We start from the raw sequence: 12,220 nt of genomic DNA, 5'->3' as shown, positions 1-12,220 counted from the left end.
GTAATTCTTTCATCTTTTAGCAGCTTTTAACTCCCACTTCACTTCATCATTCCCAGCCCAACAAGTGTCAGGTTCTGGTGCATTACATTTTGCTAAATTAATAAAGGTTAAAGTGGTTGAATCAGTAAGATCCAAGGCGTATTTTTGATGAGGCAAATAATCTTTGAATATTAACTATATGCCAGGCACTATTCAAGGCACTAAGAATTCAGTAGTAAGATAGAAAAATTTCCTTCTCGCTTGGATCTCAGTCAATAAATAAATTAGCATTAGGTGCTATAAAGAAAACAAGGAAAACGGGATAGAGAACAATGTCCTAAATTTATTTTTTCTGTATATACTATTTTAACTTGTATATTCAGAGAAGGCTGCTCTGATGAGATAATAATTAAGCAGAGACATGAATTAGGGCAATGAATCCACTGTGCAGATACCTACTGGGAGGATCATTTCAGATGGAAGGAGCAGGAAAGACAAAGTCCTGAAGGCAAAAGTACTCTTGGTATGTGTGAAGAACAGCAAGAGAGAAAGTGGAAATACAGAATCACATTGGCAAGTTTCTGAAGGGATCACATATGCTAATATCCCCTGGCCAAAGCAACTCATACAGCCAGCTGCAGAATCAAAGGATGAGGAACTGCAATAACACATGACAAAGGACCTAGACAGAGAAATGTTGAAAACTCCGCACTTTCTTTACCCACATCCCTAATTATTCACTTAGAATAAAAAACCAAAAACAGGAATTGAGAGACAAATGATCTCTTGAATTTTCTCCTTTAAATTATTAATGTGACAAATAACTTGTTTGATTTTTTTTTTTTTTTAAATTAAATCCCTCTTATATTCCTAGGATAGAGTCAATTTCTTCGTGATATTTAGGATTTAGGTATTTGGCTTGCTCATATGTGTTCGGGCTTCTGGATGGACTTTTGGAGATCCCTGAGTACACAGTAATGAGTGAGACTGGCCTGTAATTTTTTTTTTCTTACATTGTCTAGTTTTCATATTAAGGTTATGTTGGTCCTATGAAAGTAATTGAAAAAAATAGCCTCTTTTACTATTCTGTGGATAAATTGGTGTAAGATTGAGCACTGGTTCTTAGAATGTTAGGTAGAGTTTTCCAGTGAAGTCATTTAGCAGTGTTTTCTTTACAGGACAGTTTTAAATGCTGACTCAGTGCTTCAATAATAAAGGACAAGTGATAAGTCTTATTTCTTCTTGTGTTAGTTTTGATAAGATAAATTTTTTCTAGGATTTTTCAGCTTTCATTTGGGTATAATTTTGTTTATAATATTTTTAAAATTATTTCTCAGTGTTTGTAAGATGTGAAGTGATATTTCCTTTTGCAATTCTGGAATTACTTTCATTTGCTTTTGCTATTCTTTTCTTGATAAGTCTTGCATTAAGCTTATCAATTTCATTGATTTAAAAAAATGAATATTTTTATTGTATATTTTTAATATCAAATTTTATTCCTTTATTTTCTGCTCTCATTATTTATTTCCTTCTATATTCTTTCGGTTTATTTTGCCTTTATTTTTATTACATCTTGTGATGGATGCTTAAGTAATTAATTTTTCACCACTCTCGTAATATATGAATTTAAAACTAATTCTCTTCTAAATTCTGCTTTGGTGTCATTCGTCAAATTACAAAATGTATTTGTGTTAGTAGATAGAAAGGACTATTAATCTGAATATCAGTCCACATAGTAAAGATTTATTTTTTTCCTCATGTATGAGTCTAATGTGGGTCAAGTAGTTTTCTTTGGCCAGTCTCCTCCAGGTGATTTTCAAGGATCCAGATTTTTTTTTCCTCCTGTAATGATGCCAGCCAAACCTCCTGCTCTCAGAAAGTCATCATGGAAGAGAATTTGAGTGAGAAGGATTTATGGCTAGGTCTAGAAGTAGCATATATAATTCTCACCTCTGTTCCATTGATTAGTGTTCTAGATACCACTGCTGTGTAAAAAGCTATCCCCAAACTTAGCATGAAATCACCATTTTATTCCATTCACAGATTCTGTGAGACAGATATTCAAACAAAGTGTATATCACAGACAACTTATCTCTGTCCACAATGTCTGGGGCCTCAGTTGGTAAGACCTGATGGCTGGGAGTCATTTCCAGACTAAGGGCTGATTTCATGAGTGTCTTCGCACATATATCTGGCTGTTGGTGCTGATTGTTATCTGGGATTTCAAATGGGACTTTTAGCCAGAATACCTATACATAGTTTTTTCATGTGGTCTGTGTTTTTCACAGCGTGAAGACCTCACGTTATTTGGACTTCTTATGGGGTCACTCCAAAGACAAGTGACTCAAGAGAGCTAAATGGAAACAGTAAGGCCTTTTTCTTACCTTGCCTTGGAAGTTACACATCATTTCTGATGCATTCTATGGTTAATAGTTATAGGTGAGTCATTAAAGTTGGTCTCAAGTCAAGCAGAGGGGACATGTATCAATCGAAAGAGTGCTAATTATTGTGCAGAAATATTTAGAACCTCACCCCATCCATAGCCCTAGGCTAAATGAAGAAAAATTTGACAAACATCATGTTCTTGCATGCTCAGAAAAAGGAAAATGAAACAGCTTGGTGAACACATTTTAAAAAGATGCAGCAGCATCTTTATCATTTATTACAAAGCCTATTCTAATTTCCATTATGAGTTCCTCTTTGACTAATATTTTAATATTCCAGGTGTGCTCATAAAGAGTGTATTCTACAACTTGTCTGGTGCAGGAGTCAGCAAACTTTCTCTATGAAGAGCCAAATAGTAAATATTTTAAGCTCTGTGGGCCACATATGGTCCTTGTAGCACATTTGTCTTTATTTTTCATAACTCTTTTAAAATGTAAAAACTGTCCTAGCTCACGTTTCATTCAAAAAACAGGCCACAGGTAAAATGTGGCCCAGTTTACTAGTCCCTATTCCAATGCATTGTTCTATATATGACTATTAGGTTAAGTTTGCCAATTGTGTCCGAATCTTAATTATCTTTCAATACAGAAAGATTTCCCATATCGAATATAAAAAGAGGCATGTTAAAATCTCTAAGATTGTAGATTTATTTCTATTTCTAGATCTATTAGTTTTTGCTTTATATTTTTTGAGATCTTACTAGGAATTGTTATACAAACAGTTTCTGTTTATAATTAGTAATATATCCATAGAAAAATGACATTATATGCAAAAACACTAGTGAAGACTCTGTTTATCATTATTTTAAATGGAAAAAAGGTATCGTGTATTCATGTCAATGCCAAACCCTCAACCGATTTCCTAAAATGTTACTAAAATCCAGTAAAAAAAGCCTTATTTGCAGCTATCTATATGGTTATAAACTAACATGCTAGGATACAAAATGTTTGAAACACCATTTATTAATCACCAACCAACTAATTTATTTGTTAACCGATATCTACTTTACATGAAGTAATATAGCCTCTTTTAGCACCAACAATATCTCAAATAAACACCCTTTGCTGACACTCTGAATACTTTTCAAAACATCTATTTTATAGTATAAAAAAGAATATTACAATAAATATCTTTTGTGAATATTGGTGCAAAAATTCTATAATAAAATATTAACAAGCAAAACCTTGCACCATATTTACTAAATATTATAGACCACATTAACAAATTTGAGAAAAATCATAATTATCTCCATAGTTACTTTGAAAACCCTTTTTTAAAAAAAGTTTAAAACTTCAAGAAAATAGGAATTGATTGATATTGTGCATGTGCACACACACACATTTACATGTATTTATATATGTATATATATATTTAACCTACACTACTATTTTACAGTGTACTGGTGGTATTTTAGAAAACAGGAAACAACTAGAGTCACAAGAATTTGAAAAAAATAGCAAAGCTACCTGTATTTCAAATGATATAATGGTAATCCTAGTAAATTCTAAATAGTCAATGATAAACTGAAACAATAAAAGAATTCAGTCAAGTATCAGGATATAAAATTAAGATAGAAATTAATGGACTTCATGTAGACAAAAGTAACTAGATAACATAATGGAAGATATACTATATTTAAAATAGGGTGATAAAATTTTAAAACCGGCAAGGAAATACATAAAAACTATATAAAGAAAACTTTAAAACAATTCTGCAAGATACAAAAACAGATATAAGCAAATAAAAAAGGCATCTTTTATACTGGATATGATAATTCAGAGTCACAGATTTCAGTCTTACTTAAATTAATTTATAAATTTACTGTCCTCCCATTAAAAATACCAACGATTTTTTTTTTTAGTTAAAAAAGTTGATACCAAAATTCATATGGAAAAATTAGAGTACAAGAATAGATAGGAAAACTTAGAAATGGAAAGCTAAGACAGGAACTAGTCTTACAATGAATGTATTAAAATATAAATCTTCTATAATTAAAACAGTTTGGAACTCACATATGAATAAACAAACATATTAATGGAATAGAATAGCAAGTCTAGAAATAGACCCAAGTACACATGGAAATTTAATATATGGTAAAGATGATATCTAAAAACACTGAGACAAAGTGAAATTTTTAATAAATGATGCTAGGATAAGTGAATAGCCATGTGGAAGAGGATAAAAGTGAATTCATTCTCACACCATACGTAAGAATAAACTCCAAAATAGACCAAATAAATAGATATAAAGTCATGTAAATCCTAGGAAGGATAATTTCCTCCACACCCATATAATCTAATTCTGACTCAAAATCCAAATTTGATAAGATTTAAAGAAGTTGTACTACTGTCTTCTGGCCCTCTTGAAATTATTTGTTAATTGAACTGTTGTTTCTCTGTGTATAATGTATCACTTTTCAGTGGCTTCTTTCAAGATTGTCTCCTTGTTTTTGTTTTTTAGCAGTTAAACTATGATGTGCCTATTTCTCTATGACAAATTAAATTCCCATAAAACTCAAACCTGCCATACGCAACAGCTATAACTCTGGATGACCTCCTCCAGCAGAAATGACCCTCTTTATTTCTGTCACTGAAGTTAGTAACTAGAAGTAGGATGGTTCTGTAAACAAAACCAATAAACAAGCAAACAGAACTAAAATATGTGGCACTATCTCAGATGTCAGGTGGTGATTGTCAAAGAATCTGTCACCAGATACTGGAAAAAGGGCAGTTCATGCTACCTCTTGTTATGTGGTAGAAAAAAATGGCAAAAACTGTCACCTTCAATTACTTGGAAAATAGACTATGTAATGAGGTTTTAATGGTGAGGAAAGATGGAAAAAACAAATGTTGCTAGCAAATGATGGTGGCTGTTGGCTATATTAGGCAATTTAATACAAGAAAGAGATGAATTCCAAATAATACTGGAAAGTTTGCAAACCATATTGAAAGAATAGAGAATCCTCAAATTCAGAGACCTATAAGGACTGAAGAGGCTGCTAGTTTTCATCCCCAAAAGGTAAAATATAAATTATGAAATTATTTAAACCATAAAGACCTGTAAATCTCAGTCTCACTTCAAGGGTCAGATCAAAGGTGTGGTCATGATACTCATTGTTAAAATCCTGATGAATTAGACGCATGGAACAAATCCTTTCAAGTGAAGGAAAGAGGTAAGGGTGTGGATCTCCCACTGCATCCTGATATGGGCAAGGTGTTTACACTTGTAAGAGATAGTGAAATAGTAAGAAAGAGTCGTAGTGGGTGAACATGTAATGAAATAAGGCAGTTCTAAGAAACGTGACTAGAAAAAAATGTGTGTAATAATTGGCATGTGAAACTGACTGGAATCAAATAAAAAGATAATTTCTAAATTTCAAGAAGAGTGTCCAAGGAACTCTAAAGTGGGTTTATGGTATTCAGCTGCTTCCTCTGAACATCCCTAGAAATAAAGCGGTTTGAGTGAGTGACATTGATTCAACTCTCTGAGCTATATATTGACATATATAAGTTTTTGCTTTCATTAGTCAATTCTATAAATCTTTTCCTTTATTGTTTCAGTTTTTGGTTAATGCTTAGAACGGTGTAATTCACTGGAAGATGACATATTTTTCAAAGAAGTTCACCTGTATCTTTCTCGAGTTGGTTTTATGGTTTTAAAAATTACATTCAGTTCTTAATGCATCCCATTTATTGGCAAATGTAGAGACAGAAATTTTTTACTTGGTTCCATTCATTCAATATTCCTTCATTTCTCCCACTGAATTAAGATGTGTTTTTTAAATCAAACTATAAAATCTTTTATATCTTGAAGTCTTTGACTGAAATTTCTATTATATCATTTTAATGTTTCTGTTTTGTGAATAACAATCAATTTATTGTGGTTTTACTAAATCGTTTAATACTTTATAGAGGAATTTCCTTCTACTGCTTTTTTAAGTTGATTTTTTTTTTTTTTTGCCTTTGTCACATTTATACTTAGGAAAAATAGAGGAAATGTGTCCCTAGAGGGGAAGATAATATTAAAAAACTATATTCTATCCAAATTAGTCTATAAATTTAATATGCTTCAATATAATAAAATGTATAATCTGATGCAGGCCTTTGAATTTTTTTTTTTTATCACAATACCACTATTTATTGAATGCTTTCACAGTGATGAATTCTGCAAGCATTCACTCATTAAACTTTGTCCTTAAGACAAACCCATGATATAGATTTATTTTGATCCCTGCATTACAGGTAAAAGCACATTCGAAAATATTAAGTAATTTATCTAAGGTCATACAACTCATTAGAGGCAAAGATGGGATCTTGACTTCGAAGTATACTTTAACTTCTTCACACATAATCTTTTTTTCCAGATTTTAAAAAAATTAAATCTTAGTAAAGCTTTATTCTTTTCTTTACATAGATCGTATAATTCATGGTTAAATTTGTTTCTATTTCTTTTATATTTTGTTGCTTTTATTATATTTTGACTGGCCATTGCTAGTATAGAGAAAAACTACTGAATTTTTTATGTTTACTTAAAGGATCTTAGTGTTTACTTAATTTACTATAGCTACATTCATTTGCTATATAGCATTTGTGGAAACGTGAGGTCCAGGATGCCTTTGACTATGTCCAGTGATAGGAAACTAACTACCTGTAAAGCGGCTCCATCCATTTTTGATATGTCTCCATTTACAGAACCTGAGTGAAACTGATCCATAAATCAGCAGTCTTCTCAACAGTGTTCTGACTATTTATGAATTGCTCCTCTCTTACCCAGTCTATATTTTCAATCTTGCTGACAAATATATTACATGATGCCTTTGGTCAATAGTTTACTGAAAGCACTCTAATAATTCTATCAAAAGAGAATTAATTTATTCCAATATGACTTATTTTAAGTGAAATCAGGTAACTGCAATTGCTTACAAAATACCCATATGACAATGTTAGAATTTTGGACATCTATGTTAAGTTCAAATTAAAGTAAAATTAAAATTGGTTGCTGTTTTAAATTTTCTCTCTGTTTCTAATATTTAACATAATAAAGTTTTAGTTACAACAGAGATATTAAATGTAATTAGTACAACCCCTTTACTTTAAAAATTAAGAAATTGAGGTTCAAGGATCTAGTAGCACCAGCAACTATTTCACTTAAACCAGAATTACAGAGGACCTTCATTCATAGACGCTTTGGCCCTCTGAAGTTTCTGGGGTGTTTTTATTTTATCTTTTTCCCTGTGGATTCTACATAGATTAGGAGTCAGGACTCAAGGATGCCATTCTTTAAATTTTTCAGATGAATTCCTGACTAAACTATTATTTGTAGGTGTTCGCTAATTAACCTGAAACTGAATTTCCCAGAAAAGCCCTTGTGTCAGTGGTTTCCCATCAACACAGCATCTCACAAACTGCAGCTGCCCTCTTTCACGTAACGCCTTCTTAGCTTCTTGAGTCATCAAACATCTAATAATGTTTTCTCAATCTTTCGTCTCCAATGCCAGTAGCAATTTCATTTTTTTTCCCCCCCTTTGGGGTCCTAGTATGAAAATTTCTAGAGGCCAACCCTGTCTCTTTACTCATTTTGCCCCAATTGACTTTTCGAAATACTGTGCTATAATAATTATACCAGTTTTTGTTAAATCAAACAGTGCAGATGTGTATAATGAGGCAAAAGTCCTCTCTTAATGGCATCCCTTCCACTCCTTATTGAGACACACAGCCTACCTTCATCCCCTCATCTTAGAGTTACAACCGAGTATTCTTTTATATTACAATACCATAAACATACTACATAAAACTACATAACATAAAGTTGCATAACAATTTTTAATCGTGAGAATTATAATTTCTTCACTCATCCAACAATTTTTTGAGAGCTATCATTTCTTCATTCACTCAACTTTCTTTATTACTCCAGATCTACTCAACACTGCCATACTTGATTTAAAAGTATGTTAATGGGTTGAAAAGTTTTCTTGTCTTCTTATTTCATTATTGTGGTTTTTTCAAATGTAATTGAAGAGATAAAACTGCATAATCATATAATGCAAAAATTTAGAGGTTGAGGGGTCCTCAGTAATTATATATCCACTTACTGATGAATAAACGAGGCAGAGAAAAATCGGAAGTTCTCTCTTCCTGGTTAGAAAAAGAGTCCAGGCTTTCAGACTTCTGATCCAATGCTCTTTCCACTTCATCATATCATAAGCTCTTTCAGAATCTTCTAATCCTTTGTATACCACCTTCTCTCTCCTGGGGGAAATGTCTTTGGGATTTATTGGTCCAGTACTAACTATATTTCAAATAATGGAGAAAAGCATGTCTTATCTTGCAAAACAATAAATTGATGTCACGTTATAAGTTTACTGTAATAATTTTTTTCAGTGTAAATATTGCTACCTACGAATGAAAAGCAGTGTTATGAGAAAAGGTACAAACAGCTCAACTAACTGTAACAACAACAAAATAAATTCTGTCTCAATTTTTGTTTTTTTAAGTGAGAGACTAACACTAATTAACACCACAGGTCCTTTCTAACTAGCGTAGAATTTGAGTCAGGTCAAAAACATCTAATTGTTACTTTCTCCACTGAATTGTTTCCTACACTTTATTTTACCAGAAGGATTACCTTGGCACTATTTAAATTAAATGCTTATTAATTAATTCATTCAAGCATCATACTTGTTGAGTTCTTACAGATAGCTATTGCCATTAACAAACACATTTCAAGCAGAATATCTTATTGTTATTTATAATTATTAGGAAATAATAAAAATTTTAAATCATGACTCCACATGTTCAAAGATCAAAAAGGAGATTCTTAAATCAAGAATAACATACATCAGAATGATCAATATTAGTTTTTCAGGGATGTTCTTTTAGTGGCCAAGAATGTTTTCTTTTCTTTTTTCTTTTTCAATATATGTACTTCATCCACCCATCTATTCATTCTTTCCACATACCTGTGCTAAATATAGAACTAGGCTCTCAGGACACAATGGTTCCTGTCTCCTCTGAGCTTTAATTCTTAATATACTGGCTAAGTCAAATGCTATAAATTTGTGATCTCTTTCTCCGCCTGTCTTGATTGCTGTTGCTCACACTTCCCACAACCATTTTGTTGTCTACCCAACAAAGATAACTTTACCCACAGGATTTCAGACAGTCTGGCTTTCTTCAATCCATTTGCAATGGGCTTCTGATCTTTTTGTGTCTGGCTCCTTCTCACCAACATCTCCACTTAACTAGCACCTTTTTGGAAAGGCCTCTTGTAAACACCTAATCTTAAGTAGTCAATTTACTATTTACTATCCATTTACTATCACATCAACTTGTCTTATTTTCATTGTAGTTATTTTGTCTCTGATATTTTCTCATTTGCTTGTTTAATCTCTGTCGCCCTCTCTTCCATGAAAGCTCTGTAAAAGCAGACAGGAGCCTTGTCTGCTTAATTTGCTGTTTTGTCCTAAAATGGTACTTGGCACACAGTAGGCATTGATTAAATATTTGTTGAATGAATGGATTCCTAATTGACTATTGCTTGAACTACTACAGATACTGATTCATCCTTGTTGAGTTTTTAATTTTACTGAGTATAAAGATTAAATCAGAATTTAAAACTAAGTCTTAAAATTAAGAACAGTTTGGAAATGTGGGAAACATCTGGCAGAGAAATAATTCCGACATTTGCAGTGATGGAAGGAAAATTTTTCTCTTAAGTAAGCAGGTTGTTGGCCTCTATTGATATCATCGGAAAATGCTTGCCTATTTTTGTTGGTTTGCTCAAGAACTGGAAACATCTGGCACTGGAAACTTACAACGTTCATTTTAAAGTGAAGAGTTGTAATAACTTTGGGGTTTGGGGATGGGAGAGAAAATGCCTTAAGAAAATGAAGGCCGTCTGGAGAAAGGAGAAGCTCGTGTCTCTTTTAAAAAACAGATTCCCTTGGTTCTTCAAGAGTCTTACTTAAGAGAAGCTTCCTAGAAAGTTCTTAATTTGTGTGGTTTCTAAATAAGCAGACTTTTAGGGCCAAAAAAAAAAAAAGAAAAAAAAAGTGTGTGTGTGGCTCCGCCTAGTTTAGGTTCGTCCTGGCCCAGAAAGTTGTGGCTACAGGACAAGCTTTGGCTGCTGCTTTCTAGAACATCGTTCTGATCCCTTTAAAGGTGGGGATCATGACGGAGGATGCGGGGGAAGAGGGCGGGAGCCAACGGCTGGAGAGTCTCGGTTGACATAGTAACTCTTCAGTTCCGTCTCCCTCGCTCCGGGCTCTCAGGCTCCGCTGCCGCCCGCCGCCCCGCTTGTGCTCGCTCAGCCCGAGATCCCCGAAAACCTCCTTGCGGGGTCCGTTTGGCCGGAAGCGCTCAGGTCAAGGTCCCCTTTGTGAACCCCTAAGTGGTGACTTCTGTGGCCAGCGGCAAAGCCACTCTGGTAGCTCAGACCGCCGGGCGTCCGCACCCCTTGCCTCACCCTCGTCCCCTGTGCACCAGTCTGCCCCTGACCAGTCCGGGCGGGTGACGGGGACCCTGCGCACCTCGTCCCCCTGGAACTGCCGAGGTGCCTTCCCCAGGACCGGGACCTAGGCCAGTCCGGAGTTCCCGCCATGAACCAGAGCCCAGCGTTTGGGCCCCGGAGGGGCGGCTCTCCCCGGGTCGTGGCCGGGGCTGGCGCGCGGCGCAACGAGAGCCAAGACTATCTGCTCATGGACTCGGAGCTGGGAGACGACGGCTGCCCGCAGCCTCCGCCGCCTCTATACGGCTACTACCCTTGCTTGTAAGTGCGGGCGCTGCAGGCGGGCGGGTGCTGGCTGCGCCTCGGGAGGCTGTGCGCTCACAGGAGTGTAGGAACCGGATCGGCGCGCGTCTGAACACGCGTGTGTCCTTCTGAGGGCTCGCGAGCGTGGGTTGGGACCCCAGGGATCGGAGGGGCGCGTGCAGGTCTAGGTTTGCTCCTAGCGAGCAAGTACAAATATGTTTGTCCATGAGAGTGAGACCGCGGGCCACCACCACCACTACAGGTCATCAGGTGTCTGGTCAATTTCTTCAGTTCGGATGCCACACCATATCCTCAAAAAATCCCAGTGTCGCTGCGCCAAAGGCATGGTCTGGGCAGGGAACTGATTCGAACTTGAGCCCGTGTGACTCAGCCCATGTGGGAGAGATGACTAGAATGCAAAGGGTCTTTGGCTCTGCCTCTGTGCGCCTGGGGAACTCGGGACCCAGTGCGCCCAACCGTCTACACGCTCTGCCTGCCTTAGCCCTTCGGGTGGCGCGCACAGGTCCTCTGGACCACAGATGGCGGGAAAGTTCGAAGATGTGCGTGGGAGGGGGCGGACATGTCCTGGGGACATCCTCTTCCCGGCCTCCGGTCACCAGGTTAAGTCAGGGAAATAGGCTTCTCTACCCGCAGAGCAAAACTTTTACCGGTGTCCAGCGAGGGAGATGAGCCTGTTCAGGATGAGGGACGAGAGAAGAGTGAACTGTAGAAGTGAGGGGGTAGAGTTATTTGTAGTGGACTATGAGAGTAACTATGAGATTTTATTTAAGGATCTTTTTTTTTTTTTCTTTTCCAAGGGTGGCAGAGGCAGGCAGAGGGCGGAATGAGGGAGAAGTCTCCCCTCCCCTACATGTCTGGGCCTACACATGCAGCTGGCTGATAACATTTCTGCCTATTTGCTTTTTAACTTGATTGGGTAGTCTGGTTTCCTGAGATGTCACATCCATCCACATGCGGTTTTCCTCCAGAGGAAAACAGTTTTCAGTAGCAGTTCTTTAAGCAGCTCTATATAGATGTTGTGTGTGGG

General features: G+C 36.1%; 1 protein-coding gene across 3 annotated transcripts in view; it reads left to right on the top strand.

Annotated features, from left to right (window-relative positions):
• Positions 1–10,586: 10,586 nt before the first annotated feature.
• The window catches only part of TRPC6 (transient receptor potential cation channel subfamily C member 6), a 112,798-nt gene continuing 111,164 nt past the window's right edge, over positions 10,587–12,220 (top strand). For 2 of the 3 annotated variants that reach the window (XM_006907505.1, XM_006907504.1), the window contains exon 1: positions 11,021–11,190. In XM_006907505.1, the coding sequence (XP_006907567.1) occupies positions 11,021–11,190 (170 nt within the window). Of the gene's footprint in view, positions 11,191–12,220 lie in introns of all 3 variants that reach the window. The other variant, XM_006907503.1, reaches the window with a different exon arrangement.

This window comes from Pteropus alecto, unplaced genomic scaffold (genome assembly GCF_000325575.1).
Source record: "Pteropus alecto unplaced genomic scaffold, ASM32557v1 scaffold12, whole genome shotgun sequence".
NCBI lineage: Eukaryota > Metazoa > Chordata > Mammalia > Chiroptera > Pteropodidae > Pteropus > Pteropus alecto.
This window is presented reverse-complemented; position numbering and strand designations above follow the sequence as displayed.